This window comes from Microcebus murinus, chromosome 5, assembly GCF_040939455.1.
Source record: "Microcebus murinus isolate Inina chromosome 5, M.murinus_Inina_mat1.0, whole genome shotgun sequence".
Classification (NCBI taxonomy): domain Eukaryota; kingdom Metazoa; phylum Chordata; class Mammalia; order Primates; family Cheirogaleidae; genus Microcebus; species Microcebus murinus.
This window is the reverse complement of record NC_134108.1, coordinates 65,964,120-65,982,292: the sequence shown is the minus strand read 5'-3', so window position 1 is coordinate 65,982,292 and position 18,173 is coordinate 65,964,120. Positions and strand designations below refer to the sequence as shown.

General features: G+C 38.8%; 1 protein-coding gene across 3 annotated transcripts in view; it reads right to left on the bottom strand.

Moving 5' to 3' along the window:
* Positions 1 to 18,173, bottom strand: part of MDN1 (midasin AAA ATPase 1) — a 145,184-nt gene that overhangs the window by 67,398 nt on the left and 59,613 nt on the right. For all 3 annotated transcript variants that reach the window (XM_020287041.2, XM_020287042.2, XM_020287044.2), the window contains exons 34-47: positions 15,401 to 15,619; positions 14,555 to 14,752; positions 13,609 to 13,817; positions 12,386 to 12,508; positions 10,551 to 10,748; positions 9,071 to 9,178; positions 8,246 to 8,434; positions 6,240 to 6,329; positions 5,873 to 6,136; positions 5,461 to 5,722; positions 3,828 to 3,987; positions 2,003 to 2,119; positions 1,213 to 1,421; positions 105 to 253 (exon numbers count right to left, since the gene is read on the bottom strand). In XM_020287041.2, the coding sequence (XP_020142630.2) occupies positions 105 to 253; positions 1,213 to 1,421; positions 2,003 to 2,119; positions 3,828 to 3,987; positions 5,461 to 5,722; positions 5,873 to 6,136; positions 6,240 to 6,329; positions 8,246 to 8,434; positions 9,071 to 9,178; positions 10,551 to 10,748; positions 12,386 to 12,508; positions 13,609 to 13,817; positions 14,555 to 14,752; positions 15,401 to 15,619 (2,495 nt within the window). The remainder of the gene's footprint in view (positions 1 to 104; positions 254 to 1,212; positions 1,422 to 2,002; positions 2,120 to 3,827; positions 3,988 to 5,460; positions 5,723 to 5,872; positions 6,137 to 6,239; positions 6,330 to 8,245; positions 8,435 to 9,070; positions 9,179 to 10,550; positions 10,749 to 12,385; positions 12,509 to 13,608; positions 13,818 to 14,554; positions 14,753 to 15,400; positions 15,620 to 18,173) is intronic.

The following is an 18,173-nucleotide window of genomic DNA, read 5'->3' as shown; positions in this document are numbered from 1 at the left end:
AACTCTTTCAGATCATTAAGATTAGCAACTTTAAAAATAATTCCCTCCAACTCGATAACATAGGCCGTTACAACTTAGAAACTGTCCAAAATGCCTCATAGTACCTTCTGGTTTCCTGGCGAATGCTGGGAGCGGACATATACTTCCCAACATGCTTCAGAAAAGGCTCTGTCTAAACTCAGCCCTCGCTGCAGGTACTGGACAATGAGTATAGCTGCCTGGATCAGAGTTGACACTAAAGATGTTGGAGAACCTATAAAAAAAAATTGCCACCTGTGAGCAACAGATTCTTCAAAATCTCATGAAAATAGATAAATTCTGCCCTTACACCAAACATCCTTCCAATCACCCCCACCTATATGCTTACGTTAGAAAACCTAAGTAGACTCTAGGGTCTCCTGAAGCCATAATGCACTGGTGGGAACATTTGTATTCCTGCTTACTAGCTCTCCCCGCTTCCTCTCTTCCTCTCTCTGGCTGTTTGCAGTATACCATGGATGACCCATTCACGTATATGATAAATAGTAGTCACAAATCCCCTCAATCTAATGTTGACACACACTGGAGATGGCAAAGGAGTGCCCTCATAAAGGACCATGGGCTTTGAAATCCAACAGACCTATTTTCAAATCTCAGCTGTCATTATCAACTAACTCTGATAAGCTAGCCACTTAAACACTGAGCCTTATATGTAAAATGGAAACGTGTCTTGCAGAACCAATGTAAGGACTAAATAGGTAACCAGTGTTGTACCTAACATAAAGTGGTTATTCAATAAACAGGATTGCATTTATTATTGTGGCTCCTTTTTGTATAATTGAACATTCAGGAAAAAATCAGATTTGTCTATTTTAAGCAACTCAAACTTTCCTCTTTATTTCACCTTCAAGAACCACTGCTGACCTGGGAGATATGATGGGTGGACTTCATAAATCTCAGAGCCTCAAGCAGTATTACCCAAAGTGTTGGCCTCTACATGCATCAGAATCACCTGGGAGGCTTCATGAAAATACTAATTCCTGTGCCTCACTCTGACCTACAAAACCCCATCTTTTGGAGTATATGGACATTTACATTTTTAACAAGCTTTCCTGGTAATTTCTATTTCTACGTACACTAAATGTAAGCACCCTTAGACGAACAGTCCATTGGAATAACATACATTTCTACAAGACTAAAACTCTGCAGAGGCCCAAAACTCAAGCACCTCACCTATAATGGTATTCCGGATCTCTGTGTGTAGAGCCAAGAGGATGTCACACACACTGTCCCCCACCAAACCAATGCTGTGCAGCAGAACTTTCAAATCCGGGTTGTCTAGGACGGTTTCATCACCTTCTCCTGAAATGTAGATTTCAAGTCCACGATTCCTCATAGCTCGGGATATTTCTCCATGAACAGGATCCATTGAGAGAAAAAGCCTAGAAAAGCAGCAATTCAAAGAAAAGAAATATTTTAAGTTCCAGTGCAACCAACTCTGCAACTATCAGTGAGGACAAATCACATGTGGCTCATATTCAGAGAGTTCACTGAAACAAAAACACCACTATCTCAAAATGTGCTACTATCGCCTGCATTCTATCCTCTAATTCTAACATGCTCAAATACAGCAAATTACTTTATCTAAACCTACTCTCCTAAACAATTATGTATTGTTTACCCACTACACTGTTAGCGCTGCTACTGGAAAACTCCAAAAATCTTACTTCCACATATTCCCCAAATCAGACAGTGGTAAGTCATCATTCAACTCACCAACACAGAGCAGAAAAGTAAGCAATGTATTCTCCTGAAACAACTGCAATGCTATTGTGTGAAATCTAGTCTAGTAGTGCCTGGTAAATAGTAGAGCCTCAATAAATATTTGTTAACTGAATTAATGAATGAGTGAACTTCTTCATGACTCAGTGTATGAATATAATATATAAGGAGGTCCCTACAGAACGTCTACCTCTGCTGAGACTGTCAGATTCCTAAGCAGAAACTTAAGAGAGATAAATACCTGAAGTTGGGATTTGGTGTTATTGTGGGAGTGGATCCATCTATCATTCCTCTCTCACTAATAGTAAGGACACCTCCAGGTTCAAGCAAAGCATTCAAACGATCCAGCACTGATGGGCTGCAGAGAGAAAAGTCAAATGGTGGACATGGTGACTTGCTACTTTCCTTATATGAGCCTCCAGCTGCTTCTGACCCACATTTTCCTTTCAGCATGGATCACTCCCCCTCACCACCCCAGATAGAACTGTGATCTCTTTCAAGAGTAGATTCCCCACCGATTCCCCTTCTCATTTCCCAAGGAACATAGCCCAGACCTTTCTAAACAGGAAGTACACAGAATGTTTGTTGAATAAATAAATGAAATTAAGAAAAATAATGGTAACTTTCCTGCACTATATAACTCTTTCGCTTTTCCTCTTCTCATCTCTCAACATTATCAAATCTATTTAAGGATTTCAATTTGCAACATTCAGAAAAAAGTCCACAAAGAGACCCATCATCTGACCTGCAGTAGCTTCTATGACACTAACTATATAGGTACAGTAGTTTTGCACTTGTCCTTTTCCTTACTACAGACAGAATCAAGTGATACACAGTTGAACTGTTGTCATCACTGACACCCATTTATTAAATGTCTGCCCTGTGTCTGGTTCCCCATTTCAAAAATCTGCACTTAAAAATGACTCTAACAAGCTAGGCATGGTGGCACATGCCTGTAGTCCCACTTACTCGACTGAGGAAGGAGGATTGCTTGAGCCCTGGAGTTTGATGCTGCCATGAGCTATGACAGCACTGCTGCAACTCCAGCCTGGGCAACAGAGCAAAAAATCATCTCTAAAATAATAAAAATGTTTAAAAGATAAGACCCTAACACTCCTATACTGCTGGTGGGAGTGCAAACTAGTTCAACCTCTGTGGAAAGCAATATGGAGATACCTTAAAGCAATAGAAGTGAATCTACCATTTGATCCAGCAATCCCATTGCTGGGCATCTACCCAAGTGATCCAATGACACCCTACAAAAAAGACACCTGCACTCGAATGCTTATAGCAGCACAATTCACAATTGCAAGGCTGTGGAAATAGCCCAAGTGCCCATCAATCCAAGAATGGATTAATAAAATGTGGTATATGTATACCATGGAGTACTATTCAGCTCTAAGAAACAACGGTGATATAGCACATCTTATATTTTCCTAGTTAGAGCTGGAACCCAAACTACTAAGTGAAGTATCCCAAGAATGGAAAAACAAGCACCACATATACTCACCAGCAAACTGGTATTAACTGAGCAGCACCTAAGTGACACATAGGTATTATAGTAATAGGGTATTGGGCACATGGTAGAGGGGAGGGGGGCGGGTATATACATACATAATGAGTGAGATGTGCACGATCTGGGGGATGGTCATGCTGGGAACTCAGACTTATGGGGGGAGGGGAGAACGGGCATTTATTGAAACCTTAAAATCTGTACCCCCATAATATGCCAAAATAAAAAAAAAAAAGGTAAGACCCTAACAAAACAAAGACTTATGATATTAAACAAAAAGACCTAACTCGAAGGATGCTGCCTGGAAAAGTAATCCAGTTTTGTTAGCCTTCAGTTTGGTTAAAATTATAATACAGAACTGAAATCCTACAGATATCTAATGACAAACTACCATTGTTCACCACAGGGAGAAGTCTAAAGAATATGGCTGAGATGTATATCCAGTAACGAAAAATAGATTAAAAATACTAGATCTTCCACCTGGGTTTCTACTTTAACAAACATATCCGAAATTTCATGTACGCCAGTTCATGATCAGGCATAAGGTTCTTACTTGCAGAAGTTAACATTGTCCATCAGAAGCCAGTCTCCAGACTTCAGGGCCTGAACCAACATGCTGTCAACCCACTCAAATGTGCCATGGCTGAGGCCACTGGATGATTGCGTTAGTTTAACTCCAAAGCTTCGGAATTCTTCCACGAGTCTGGCAAACTCTGAAATGTCACAGGCAAGAATCACCATCCACAGCACTTAATTTCAAACCAAGAACTAAGAGTTTATGAAAACAAAATTAAGGCTGAGAGTGGTGGCTCACGCCTGTAATCCTAGCACTCTGGGAGGCCGAGGCGGGCGGAATGCTCCAGGTCAGGAGTTCGAAACCAGCATGAGCAAGAGCAAGACCCTGTCTCTACTATAAATACAAAGAAATTAATTGGCCAACTAATACATATAGAAAAAATTAGCTGGGCATGGTGGTACATGCCTGTAGCCCTAGCTATTCGGGAGGCTGAGGCAGTAGGATTGCTTGACCTAGGAGATTGAGGTTGCTGTGAGCTAGGCTGACGCCATGGCACTCACTCTAGCCTGGGCAACAAAAAATAGCCTGTCTCTAGCCTGTCTCAAAAAAATAAAAAATGAAAAGAAAGTTGAAATTTTGATTGGCTGCCAGACATTGTAAATTACCAAACATACAAAGAAAAAAAAATATTGCCCATATCCCATACTGCAGCTAGCTTAAAACGGTCAATTTCTTGAGGTATTAGTAATAAGTAAAAAATAGCCAATGGCCAGGCAGTGGCTCACGCCTGTAATCCTAGCACTCTGGGAAGCTGACGTGGGAAGGACCCCTCGAGGCCAGGCATTCGAGAGGCGTTCTCAGCTTGAGCAAGATCAAGATCCTGTCTACAAATATTTTAAAAATTAACTGGGCATGGTGGTGTGCATCTGTAGTCCCAGCTATTTGGGAGGTTCAGGCAGGAGGATTGCTTGAGCCTAGGAGTTTGAGGTTGCAGTGAGCTATGATGATGCCACTGCACACTAGCCAGGGAGACAGAGCAAGACTGTCTCCAAAAACGGGAAGGGGGAGACACCAAGAATAAAAAAGATTTATATGCTGTTTTATCATTATAGCTGATAACATACAAAATGAACCATAAAGCTTATAAGCCAATTTCTTTCCTGTCTGATTTTTTTTTAGGATCACCAGTTCTGAATACTTTATCTCAGCTTCATTTTACTTTGCAGGCCTAATACTTCCAAGTTCTGACTGTTAATCATTAAATTAATAAAAAATACAGCCAGGCGCAATGGCTGACACCTATAATCTGGCACTCTGGGAGGCCAAGGCAGGAGGATGGCTTGAGGCTAGGAGTTTAAGACCAGCCTCGGCAACATAGTGAGACCCGTCTCTATAAAAAAATTTAAATTAGCTGGGCTTCGTGGCGCATGCCTGTAGTCCTAGCTACTCAAGAGTCAGATGAAGGAAGATCACTGGAGCCCAGGAATTCAAGACTGCAGCAAGCTATAATCATGCCACTGTACTTTAGCCCGGGCAACAGAGCAAGACCATCTTAATCAATCAATCAATCAATAAAAATATGACCATTATATTTGTAAATGTATTTCCTGTAAATGAACACAATATGGGCAATGGTGAGTGCCTGATATATACATCGAAATATACATACCTGCCTTGGAGTATGAGTTGATTTTGTTGTTGAGTCGCTGCATAAGCAACAACACTGCTTCCAGCTTATTAACAATCTCCATAGTGATACCTTTACCACCTTCTCCAAGACACTTGGGCTTATATGTCAGAAGAAAATGACTCCAGGCTCGCAGTACTACTTCTGCATCATCAGCATTGACAAGCAGGCTGTCCCTTAACAGTGTCCTTACAGTACCTTCCACTTTCTCTAGCAGCTGTCTCCAAGGTCGTATAAGGTCAACCTGCAATTTCCAGAGCACATGAACTCATCATGGCCTTGGCCAGGGTCAGAAAATACAGTTATCTGTAGTCACTACCAACACAGAAGACCCACAAATTAGACCATGGGGTTTATTATGTTTTGCCAGAAAATGTGAAAGCACATTGGTTACCTGTTCAAATCCACCCAGAAGCTCAGTAGTATCTATTGCACTGTTCATAGCCATGATCTTTAATGTGTGGCCAGTAAGGTGTGCCAGAAGCTGGACAAGGCTGGTCTTGCCCACAGAGGCTGGCCCCACAAGGATGACCATCCAGCTCATCTGCACACACTTCATGATTGACTCCAAAGACTGAAGAGACTGGTGAAGGAGCAACAGGGGTCGGCGGGACGGGTGAGGAACATAGCTGCCACGGGAGAGGACTGAGTAGCCCAGCTGAAAAGACATGCCAGTGAGATTTCACAAGCATACCTGGTAGTGGGAGCAGAAGAAACCACAAAAAATTTAAAAGAGGAGAAGATTATCCTAGTCTTCTCACCTGAACATCATAGGGAGTGATATGAAACAGTCTGGTTCCCATATATGGGTTAGAATTTGAACCAAACACATCGTGGAATACAGCAATAACCTAAAGGAAGAAGACAATGCAATCAAAACATAACTCACTCCAAAAAAATCGTAGGCAAACCTTCTAGAATGAGTACTTCTAGAAAACATACAGTGATGAGAGTCATTATTCTGGGAACATTAGCCACAATTTTTTTTATCCTTTTGAATTTTCTTTTATAAAAACAATAGATTGCATCTATTCAATTCTTTGGAATTCAAGTAAGCTTGAGCCCAAGAATTGAGTAGTCACATAATCCCAAACTATTTGAGATTCCAGTAATGATGCACAGTAAATTAAAATGAAGCCCCAGACACCATGGCAAATCTAAAGACTCAAAAGGGATTTGCTGTCATCATTCAACATACCGTCTATAAAGAGGATAGAATAGTAATACAAAGATTATGAAGAATAATGACCATTTATTGACCATTACTATGTACCAAACACTGTATCAGGTACTTTAACAGATTATTTCACATCCTCATAGCCCTGTAAAATAGGTATCACATTTCCATTTTATAAATAAAAATTACAGAATTTGCCCATAGTTGGTAACAATTTTAAATCTAAGCCAGTCTGCCTCCAAAACATATTATCCCTCTAACCAATTATTTACATTCAGTTACCCCATCTTTAGCAGAAATTCTATTAGAAAATGTTAACTCTATTTGTTTTATAATTTCCTTTAAAACTCTAAAGGAGTAGGAAAGAGGTGACAGAAGTATGTTAAAAAACCACTAATATAGCCCACAGAAGAAAAAATCAGAGCCACTCCAAAAAAATTTATGAACTATCTTTCTAAAAAAGTAATACTTATATAATAGTTGTATACTACACTGAAGTCAGAAAATATAATAAAGATAATATCAGAATCAATGCCAAATATCTGACTATGAAATTAAAAGCAGCACAGGCGATTATTCCTGTCAACCTACCTGGGTCCACGCATTTCTGACCTCATGCTCCACTCTCTAAAACTTTCTGCCACCAGGGACTGGTTGCACGAAGACAATTTTTATATGGACGAGGAGTGGGGGTTGGGAGATGGTGAGGAGCTCAGGCATTGATGAGCGACCTGTTTCCTAAGGCCACAGACCAGTACCAGACTGTGGCCCAGGGGATGGGGGATGGGGACTACATATCCCTGATGTTTTACCAGAAGGTTAAAATTACAAATATTTTCACAATCTAGCTGGTTTGGTTTTATAAAATCAGATTCAATTCACCTGGACCCTTCTCTAACTTTTACAGCCTTTCTCCTTCTATTGTTTTTCTTGGCTTTCTTTCCTTCAGAAAACACGTATTTGGTATTAACCTTGAATTGGAGGATTGAACAAAACCTTCCACACATCACAATGACCTATCATCTAACATCAATCATTCAACAACTGGCTAGTATCTTTCTCACAATTATTATAATATACTATAGCTAATATATTATAAGTGAATAAGAAAATACTAGCTGATGGTAGGTGAATTATGTATCAATAAAGAAATTTAAAAAACTAGCTGAATATTTCCCCCTAAAAAGAATGACTGAAAGACACTTGCACTTAATAAATGAGTTGTTAGCTTTTGGCTAGCTCTGAATACCACATAAAAATGACCTGTAGGAGGTTATGACAGTACCTTCTGCCTGTAGCTTCCTTCCTTCCTTCTCACCTTTGTGCTTGGGAAGACGTTACAGACCCAGTTCTTTATTACTAGAGGGCAATATTGTTTTTGTGATCATGGAGATTTAGATGGATAAGCAAAGTATGTCCCCCAAAGCAAACTATTCTATATCATGAAACTCCAAGATAAGCGAATATTTAATCTTCCTGAAGTTCTAAATTTTGAAACAGTTTGGTATTACTAGGGTATGCTCTTTCTCTTCCTTAGGAAGAAATCAACTTTCAGATGGAAGAAATGTGAAGAACAATTATAAAATTCACCTTTTCTTTGTCTTCCCTGGTTCTCATCCGTTCACCATAGACCAAAAACACATGCTGACCAGGGTCGTAACACCCAGGTGACTGGTCAACCAGCATCAACTGACACCATCGGAAAAGGTCCCGAAGGTTGAATTCCCAGGGTCCTCCTTTTTGCCCCCACTTCTTCTCAACAGTCACTTCATGATCAATCTAGAAATAAAACATCCTTATTGGAAAACTCCAGGCCATATGTAATCCAAAAGAAAAATGAACAAGCTTGAATCAGCTGTCTCCTTCCCCAGACTTAAAAACGCCAGAGATACCCTTTATGGCATTCCCAATATAGAAACGAACTACTGTAAAACTCCAATGAACAGGTTGGGCGCAGTGGCTCACACCTGTAATCCTAGCACTCTGGGAGGCCGAGGCGGGGAGACTGCTCGAGATCAGGAGCTCGAAACCAGCCTGAGCAAGAGTGAGACCCTGTCTCTACCATAAATAGAAATTAATTTGGACAACTAATATATATAGAAAAAATTAGCCAGGCATAGTGGCGCATGCCTATAGTCCCAGCTACTCGGGAGGCTGAGGCAGTAGGATTGCTTGAGCCCAGGAGTTTGAAGTTGCTGTGAGCTAGACTGATGCCACGACACTCACTCTAGCCTGGGCAACAAAGTGAGACTCTGTCTCAAAAAAAAAAAACTCCAATGAACAGCTTGCCTTCCTCTAGAAACCAACAGAATTCTAAGTGATTTATTTTACAAATGCTGAGAATTTGGTACAGTACCATTGATGTTGAAAACAGCCAGAAAAAATAAAAAACAATTAATGCAAGTAGGTACTTACTTGGTTATTGAAAGCAACCATTTTCTTAACAATATTTTTGTCAATGGCTGGGAACAAAGTACTCGCAATAAACTCCATGTCAATTACTGTGAGGGGATCCACAAAGACCTATATAATACAAAAATAAGAGGAAAAAATTCCTTTGTTTCTCTTTACCAAATACTAGAAATGACTACCATGTCTTGTTTGTGAAATCTTTACTTAACACCAACTGACAAAGCCTGAGTAATATCTATAATTTTCATTAAATATTTTTGCATTTTAGGATAAAGAATCAAAATCTAAGTATAACAGAGGTTTGTTAAGCTCTACTCTAGTGAATTAAAGATACATGCATTTTTTAAAACTATATTTATTTTTAAACATTTCCTATGTATAATGTAAAATGCTTTCAAAATTCTAGATGGCAGGTATATTCATGTTTACTGTAAAATTCATTCAACTTTTCAATGTCTGAAAATTTTCACAATAAAACATTCTTAGAAGATAACCAACTCTTAATTATCAAGGAACTGGAACATTAAGGAAAACTAACATTTAGAAGTAGTACAGGCTGGGCGTGGTAGCTCATGCCTATAATCCTAGCACTCTGGGAGGCCTCGGAGAGAGGATTGCTTAAGCTCAGGAGTTCAAGACCAGCCTGAGCAAGAGCAATACCCCATCTCTACTAAAAATAGAAAGAAATTGTTCGTACAACTAAAAATAGAAAAAATTAGCCGGGCATGGTGGCATGTGCCTGTAGTCCCAGCTACGTGGGAGGCTCAGGCAAGAAGATCCCTTGAACCCAGGAGTTTGAGGTTGCTGTGAGCTAGGCTGATGCCACGGCACTCTAGCCCAGGCTACAGAGTGAGAATCTGTCTCCCAAAAAAAAAAAAAAAAAAAAATGTCCAAACCTCTAGATTAACCAAAATGAAAAAGAGCTGTTATCGAGTAAGTAAGCATATACATACACTCCTCTGCAAACAGGAATAAAGGCATAAGATATCAAAATGTTAGTAAAGATACAAGTTGACTGAGGAGCTATTAAAAAAATGTTAGTAAAGATTGACTGATGACTACGGGATTGTTATTCTCCGTGGCAATTTTCTGTTCCTTCTTACTTTTCTTTAAATAAAATGCATCCTCTTCATTATAGAACTTTTGTAAATGTTTTAGCAGATCACATAGACAATTGAGAAGGTAAAAGACTGGACTTCATCCCTGAGCACAGCAAGAGAATTCTGAAGAAGGTGGTGATCTTACTCTCTTCCAACTGATAATATACTAAGTTCTCTAGGACATAGGATAAAATGATTCAAGCCAGAAGAAAAGCAATCATGAGAATCAGTGGCATTAATATTCACCATATAAGGACAAGAAAAAAGATCATTAAGCTGATCCTTGCTCTTTCTCATAGTGAGCATCCTAACAGCTATGTGATAGCAATCTTATCATCCCCTGACACTCTACCTCTGGTGTCTATGGCAACAGCAAATCTTACCTGAGTGAATCTGTTAAGGAAAGACCTTGGCAAGCCCTTCCTCCCGCCTCCTTGTCTAAAAGGATTTTGACACCCAAAGATCTTTGTCTTTTCATGCTGCACTTGAAAGCTCATTCCTAACTCAGGCACATAGATTTCTCCTCGGTGGTCAAAACAAGCATTGAGTCCTTCCAATACAGACTGAGAAGCCAGGTTAAGCTATTTGGAGAAGAAAGTGCACATATTTATTTCATTATACATGTCTATAACTATAACAAAAGGCAAGGAAATAATATACAGCAAAAGAAGATGAGTTATCTTCAGGAGAGAGAAGCTCAAATATTGATTACCCTTTACTCTTAAGCTGAGTGAGGTTGAAATGTTGTCCTTCTATTAGTCTTTATTTCACATATGCTAGAGATTTTGCATGTATAGCATATAAATATCAATAATTTCAGTTAAAATCATCTCTAAAGTTAAACTGTATCCATTACATGTATCTACATTAACTATGTAAATAATAACATACAAAAAGACTTGGCAATATACAGATGTTTCATTTCCACATTGAGTGTTTAGAAATTTAACAATTGTAGAAGGTAAAGTTTGATAACTTTTTATATATTTTCCCAGATCAAATACTGAACAAAATCTCCAAATGAGTTTCAGAGTCAAGATATAAAAACCATAAAGTGGATCTATACAAATAACTTCTACCAACAGTTTAATAAACAACAATTAAGAGGAGTTCTTGTGCCAGAAATGAAAATCTTCATTTTTGAATGGAGATCTTCAGATGCTGAATTCAGAGCTCAGAGATGTGAACCATGGGTAGGTTTTCAGTAACACAGAAAGAGCAGATTTGGAAAATGCAAACAGACAAAAATCAGACCATATTATATTAGAATTTCAAGTGTCATGTTAACATAAGCACTACAAAGCACAAACTCCTCTGTATATCCCCAAACAGAAAGGTGTTCTTGAGTGTGTTTCCAAGTCCAGAATGTCTTGGAGAACCTGAACATATTTCCACCAAATATGAGTACAGTCAGTTAAGACTAGGATATCTCTTTTTCTGGCTAATGAATATCCTTTCAGACATATTTTTACAAAATATTGTGCGGGGGAGAGATTCCCTTCCCTCAGTATCTCCTCAAGAATTACAGCAGGAAGCAGCTCAGCAGATATGTATCCCACAGCACTCTCTCTCACGTTCAGACCCAGAGGAGTCTGAATCTAAGGAACCCACTGGGGTTTCATCTGTAGCACTTACATCACTCTAATCATTTCAGCTCCACAAATACTTCTAGCCTTTTCCAGATTTAACATTGCACATCCCATACTGATCTGCTTATCTCTAGCTGTCTGTCAGAGATTCAGTAGTTATCTCTCTCATCATGTGCTTTCTTCTGATCAAAATAATTTACCCAACAGGCATATGTAACACTGGTCATTTTATCATTTTTGTATGTCATTTTGTATGTCTTTCCCCAATCTCTCTAGTGAGCTAATAAAACGTAAGGTGACTGACACTATTTGTAAACCATCTCTGAAATAAATGCAAACACAGCAACTCTGCCAGAGACCAGAGAATAAACTAGCCAAGACACAGTTTTCCTCTGAAGGAAAACAAAAGTAGGAGAATTTGTAGGTTATATATAGTACAGGTGTTCCTGTATGTAAGTTCTGTCAAATGACCTTCCTTATTCTTTAAAGAAACCAAGATCGTTTCCTTAAATTTGCCTTTATCACCCATCAGCATGATCATCCACTAAGAAATGCCCTACAGCTATGAAAAGCAGGACTGCTCCTCACACATTTGATCCCATCATGGGCATGATGGGCAAGCTCCTCACCTCATCCAACACAACCCAGTGGCCTGCCTTTAAAGCTGCCAGAAGAGGACCATCACGCCAAGCAAACTCTCCTCCCTTGCCACCTTCAACAGGTAGGTCTGCTCCAAACAGGTCCGTGATGTCCTTTGAGAGGGGGAAGAAATGGTGAAAAGCCAACATTATTTATAAAAAATTAACCAGATCCTAAGACCCTAAATCTGAAATGATAAATACTTGGGCCTGGTACCACTACTCTTCTAACACCCAAGACAGAACTAACCAATTCTGGCAGTAACTTACTCATGCCCCTAGAACCTTCTCATCACAATGCTCCAGGTATCAATTGTAGCTGGCACTCTAGCATAATATCTCTCAACCTTGGCTGTACTTCAAAACTAACCAGTGAGCTTTAAAAAAATTTTTAAGAGCCAAACACACACACACCCATAACAATGCCCAGGCCCTAGTCCCAGAATCCATTCCAAAAGATTTTCATTTAATTTGTCATCTCCTTTCCATATTTTCCTTAGAGTGTTTGAAAGTCATTTTATTACTATTGCTTTATTTTATTAATAGAAAGCAAAAAAATTAAATGGGGTTATATTTTAATAACTACTAAAGTGTGTAATTCTCCCTCAAAAGAGAATTAGAATAAAGCATACAGAGAAAACAGGTGTCAGGTATTAACAAATCCAGAAGTAGAATTAGGTTTGGAAGCTCATGTTGCTGTGCACTTTATTACCATATGAAATATTTGGGGCCGGGCGTGGTGGCTCACGCCTGTAATCCTAGCACTCTGGGAGGCTGAGGCAGGCAGATTGCTAGAGGTCAGGAGTTCAAAACCAGCCTGAGCAAGAGCAAGACCCCATCTCTACTATAGATAGAAAGAAATTAATTGGCTAACTAATATACATAGAAAAAAATTAGCCGGGCATGGTGGCACATGCGTATAGACCCAGCTACTTGGGAGGCTGAGGCAGTACGATTGCTTGAGCCCAGGAGATTGAGGTTGCTGTGAGCGAGGCTGACGCCACAGCACTCACTCTAGCCTGGGCAACAAAGCGAGACTCTGTCTCAAAAAAAAAAAAAAAAAGAAAGAAAGAAAGAAAGAAAGAAAGAAAGAAAGAAAGATTTGGGAGTACTGATAATGTAACCATTTCTGATAGGAAACTATAAATTGGCACAACTATTATTATCATCTATATATATATACATATGTATATGTGTAGGATGATAAAGCTTACCGTCTGCTCTGACAGATTGATTCGAACAAGGGTATTTCCTGAAGCCTTTGCTAATGCTCCCACCAAACTTGTCTTGCCAACACCAGGGGAGCCTTCCAGCAGAATGGGTTTGTTCAGTTTTGTGGCTCTTAGGAGCCTCTGGGCATTCATAGCTGTGGTCCCTGCACTAAGTGCATAGTCAGCAATATTATTCCTAGGCAGGACAGGTCCTTAAGTGGAGAAAAACAAAACCACATATAAGCCGGATATCACCAAATCATATAAACATGTCAACTCAAGATTTTAAGAATCCAGTATTTAGGCTATCACTGAAGTACCACCTGCAGTGAAAATACTAATCCCTATTGTAATACATCCCCACTTTTGGATCCAGAAAATGCTTTACAGGAACAGCCAATAGAACAGCATATCTTCTTCAACTGCGCCTACTACACAGATCTCTCCATTTCCTGTATACATACATGTACATATGTACATAAATCCGACTGTAAGCACACGTCTCTCCTTTCACAGCCTATACCTCAAATTACTTTATGTACTTGGAAAACTTACCATTATAAATAGGTATTTTCCTAAAAGCCAAGTGTAAGCTAGGTGTATCAGTCACATGGTTTCACATAAACAATTTCATCCAAGGTTTTTAGATCACCAAGTCAATTCAGGATACATCCTTAACCCATTAGGTAACAAGTGTAGGACTACTAGTAAGTGCAGAACTAATAGGGCATAACACTTGTGCCACTATATGTCTCTTACACCGGTTTGGAAGGAGGCTAGAAAAATATCTATTTCATCACCCTCACAACCAAAATCACCCCAGTTCCAGGCCACTGTCATATAGCTCCTACACAGGAGAACTGAATACTATGGCAAGTGGCTGAACCAAGGGATTTAATGGTTAAACCATATAGGAAAAGAATATTCATTTATGTAAAATCCTTCTTACCCCTTGGTATAAAAAATGGGTGAATTCCCCAAAGGTTATCTATCCCAGTGAATTCTTTGGGCTTGAATCTGTCATAAATCTTCAATTCCTTTTTCTGACATTCTGTAAGTCGGACTACCTTGGCAAGTTTCCTGATCAGGAATTTCAGACATTCTTTTCGAGCCAAGAGGGCCGTACCAAACCCAGAAGAAGTTACTCCTAAAAGACAAGAGGATTAGTCCATCAACCAAAAGCACAACACCAAGCAGCAGAAGGTCTAGAGCAGGTTCCTGGGGGAAAGAGGCCTTATGAATTACAGCCTAAATATGATTTCTAGTGTAACCAGTTTTAACAAAGGAGTCTGACCTCCCTTCTCCCCAAGTCTATGGATCCTCAATTAAGCAGCAATTTATTCTGTAAAGGACTCCAGCCCCATACAGGTGATAAATCAACCTGTATATACTATAACCGATAGGACTATTCGATTTATATTTGAGGCTAAAAACCTAGAACCTAAATATTGAATTTTATAAAATTATAGTAAACTTAAAACAAAGGACTATGGTCTATCAACTAAAAATGACAGCTCATGGTAAGAATTATCCATTGCTTCAAAAGTAAAGACATCTTCAACAGCCTTCTTTCTACTCACGGTTACCACTTGATGTTTATTAAGTACCTGGTCTATAAGCTTTGAGAAGTTTTAGCATATCCTTTATGCCAACCACTTTTCAGAGAGTAGAAAGAAAAGGAAAGCCATTCTGAGTTTTGGAAATGTTAAACTAAATGATTCTGTCAAACACTTGGCCCAGGCTTGCTCCTTTTCCTACTACCGTCTACCTGAGCCCCAGCTAACAGAAGACATACCTGAACCTATTCCATCGATGTACACCAGGCATGCAGCATGGACAAAAGATGTCACAGTGGAGATGGTCTCTGGCCTTTTCAATGCAACTTCCTCTGCCATTGTGTTCATGAAGTTAACCCAAGACAGGATATCCCTAATACTGACCACACACCGTCGGCCAAACTCCTGTTGAGTCAGCCAATCAATGAAATCCAGCATTATCTCAGCTATGTCAGCCCCTAAGACATAGGATAAAAAAGCATTTTCTGTTTATGGAAGATTCCAGAACAAGAGTTCATAACCTGCAGCCCATAGATGGCCTAGAAGGGGTCTATGCTCCTTAGATTAAAAGCAAAGTTTTGTGAATGCATGTAAATGCTTTTTCTAAGGAAAGGGGTCCACAGCTTTTACTATATTCTCAAGGGATTCATGAATAGTGTTCCACCCCATTAAAAAAAAAGAAAAACCAACCTTGAGCATTACAGCTGCCCTGAAAACTGCTAAAAGAAATAAAGTGTTCAGACACAATTTTGAACTCAGGGCATAATAATTTTAGAAAACATACAATTTTTGTCCTGTTATAATTTTGTTTACATTTGTTTATATAACATTTATTATATACACTATAATGGGGAATGCCACCTTTTCAGTGGCACTTAGTTCAGGTTTGAATTTTTTTAAATTTACGCATCAGTCAAAATCCAGAAAATTAGGGGATTCATAAATTTTGTTTCATGATTCAAGGTCAATGACTTCTATCACATTTCATGTAATAAAGAATACCACCCAAAATACTAGTAAATACCAATATGTAAAGTGATTAAGTTATTAAAAATAAATCACAAAGAATGCTCCATTGTCATTAGTAATTAAACAAAAATTTTAAGTTTCCATCAAATTAATAAGGATGACATAATGGATTTCTTTATATTAAAAAAAGAAAACTCCCTGTTTGGAGGGACTATTGCAACAGGCACATCCACTAAGCTACTGGCAGCATTGTATATCATACCATCTTTCTGGAGAGCAATCTGATCAAGGGGACCTATGCAGTTCCTTATTTCCTTTTAGAATATAACTCAAGAAAACAATTCTATTTTATTGAAACAGACTGTTTTGAGAAGTACTGGTTATAAAAATGTGAGACTGGAAAAAGTGGTCCACATGCCCTTCATAGGTCAACATTTTTATTTGAAAAATACATCAATTTCATACAATAATTTCTGCTTTGTTCATACAATGAATATATTGATAACACTACTATAAAGATTTGTGAACTGAAAATACTAGAGAAATTAAGTGGAGTTCATAGTGGTATTTATATTTTGATTAAAATAATGCAATAAATAAATCATATGTACTATGAATAGAATCAGAATTTGATTTAGAATGACATAATTAGTTGAAATACTAAATATCTTTAAAAAGAAGCTGTTTTATATTTCATTATTTTACAAAAATATTTTTATGCTGAGCTCCCTGATTAATTTCCATACAATAAAACTGCTGTGGATTATTAAGTCACTTCTCCTTTACTCTCCATGTTCCCTGAGGGTCTCTAATGTCTCCCCCGGGGGAAGTGTGCTGCTGTGAATAAACTAGCTCCCAAAGGGCAAGCTGTGAGGCTCAGAGGGAAGTCTTCTGGGCTACTATGCAGCACTCTGGTGACTGAGCCAAGTATGGCAATGTTAACAGCAGTCACACTCTCTGCCATCTTATCACAATCCAAATAACTTAACAAAGGAATAAGCAACCCATAGATAATTTGGAGGTTACTTCCTGGGGGGGACCCAGCCCCAGTGCAAAGCGTAAAGACAAATCATACTATTTTTGTCTTCTGTTTTCCTCCTTTTACTGGAAGTCTCACAATAAATGTGCCATTACAAACAGCACACAACCTAGCGAGAATCAGTGGTTTGAGTGTGGTTTTTGTACTGACGTTTGTGGCATCACTTGAGAACTTGTCAGAGAAGCAAATTCTCACATCCCACCCTGCACTACTGAACCAGAAACAGACACGCTGGGTGAGGGGCCCAGCAAGCTGTATTTCCCCAGGTCCTATATATGAGTTGGGCAATTACAGGCTCAGTCAATTCTTGTGTCACTGGATAACTGTCATACCGATAAGAATTAAAGAGAGAACAGCAAGTTCAACAAGGCATGGGGGCCTTCAGCTATTCAGGTGTATACATGTGAATGCAGCAGTTTGGTGTGGACCCTTACTAGAGGGAAGACTTTGCTCAGATAACTAGAGTCAATCTTTCCACAAATACCACAGGTATTGGTTCCCTGTGAGAATGGGTTCCCTGCAGATGTTTTCCACAGCTTTCCTGCTTATTTTTTAAGCTGTGCTTCAGGACACTTTAAAAAAGCTGAACCTATCCATGAACCCCAATCACAAAGAAGCAGATATCCTGTTATGTTCTTTTACATAAAAATGATCCAAAAAACTACATATTTAGTCTTAGAACCTGATCTGGGTTCTAAAATTAGGCCATTCATTATCTAAGATAAATATAAATACATTAAACCAATATAGGCTTAAAAAAACAAAAAGCAGCATATAATAAATGTGTTGATTCCTACCGGATATTTTAAGAACTATTAAATTTAGGTTATGGGTATATGGGGATTTTTTTTTTTTTTTTTTTGGTATTACAGGCAATCCCCAGGTTACAGGCAAGATACATTCCTTAGAACATCGTTAGGTCAGAATTGTATGTATCTCAGATCTGATGAAGAGTATATATATGGTAATAATAATAATAATATTGTAATGGCTCATATGTGGTA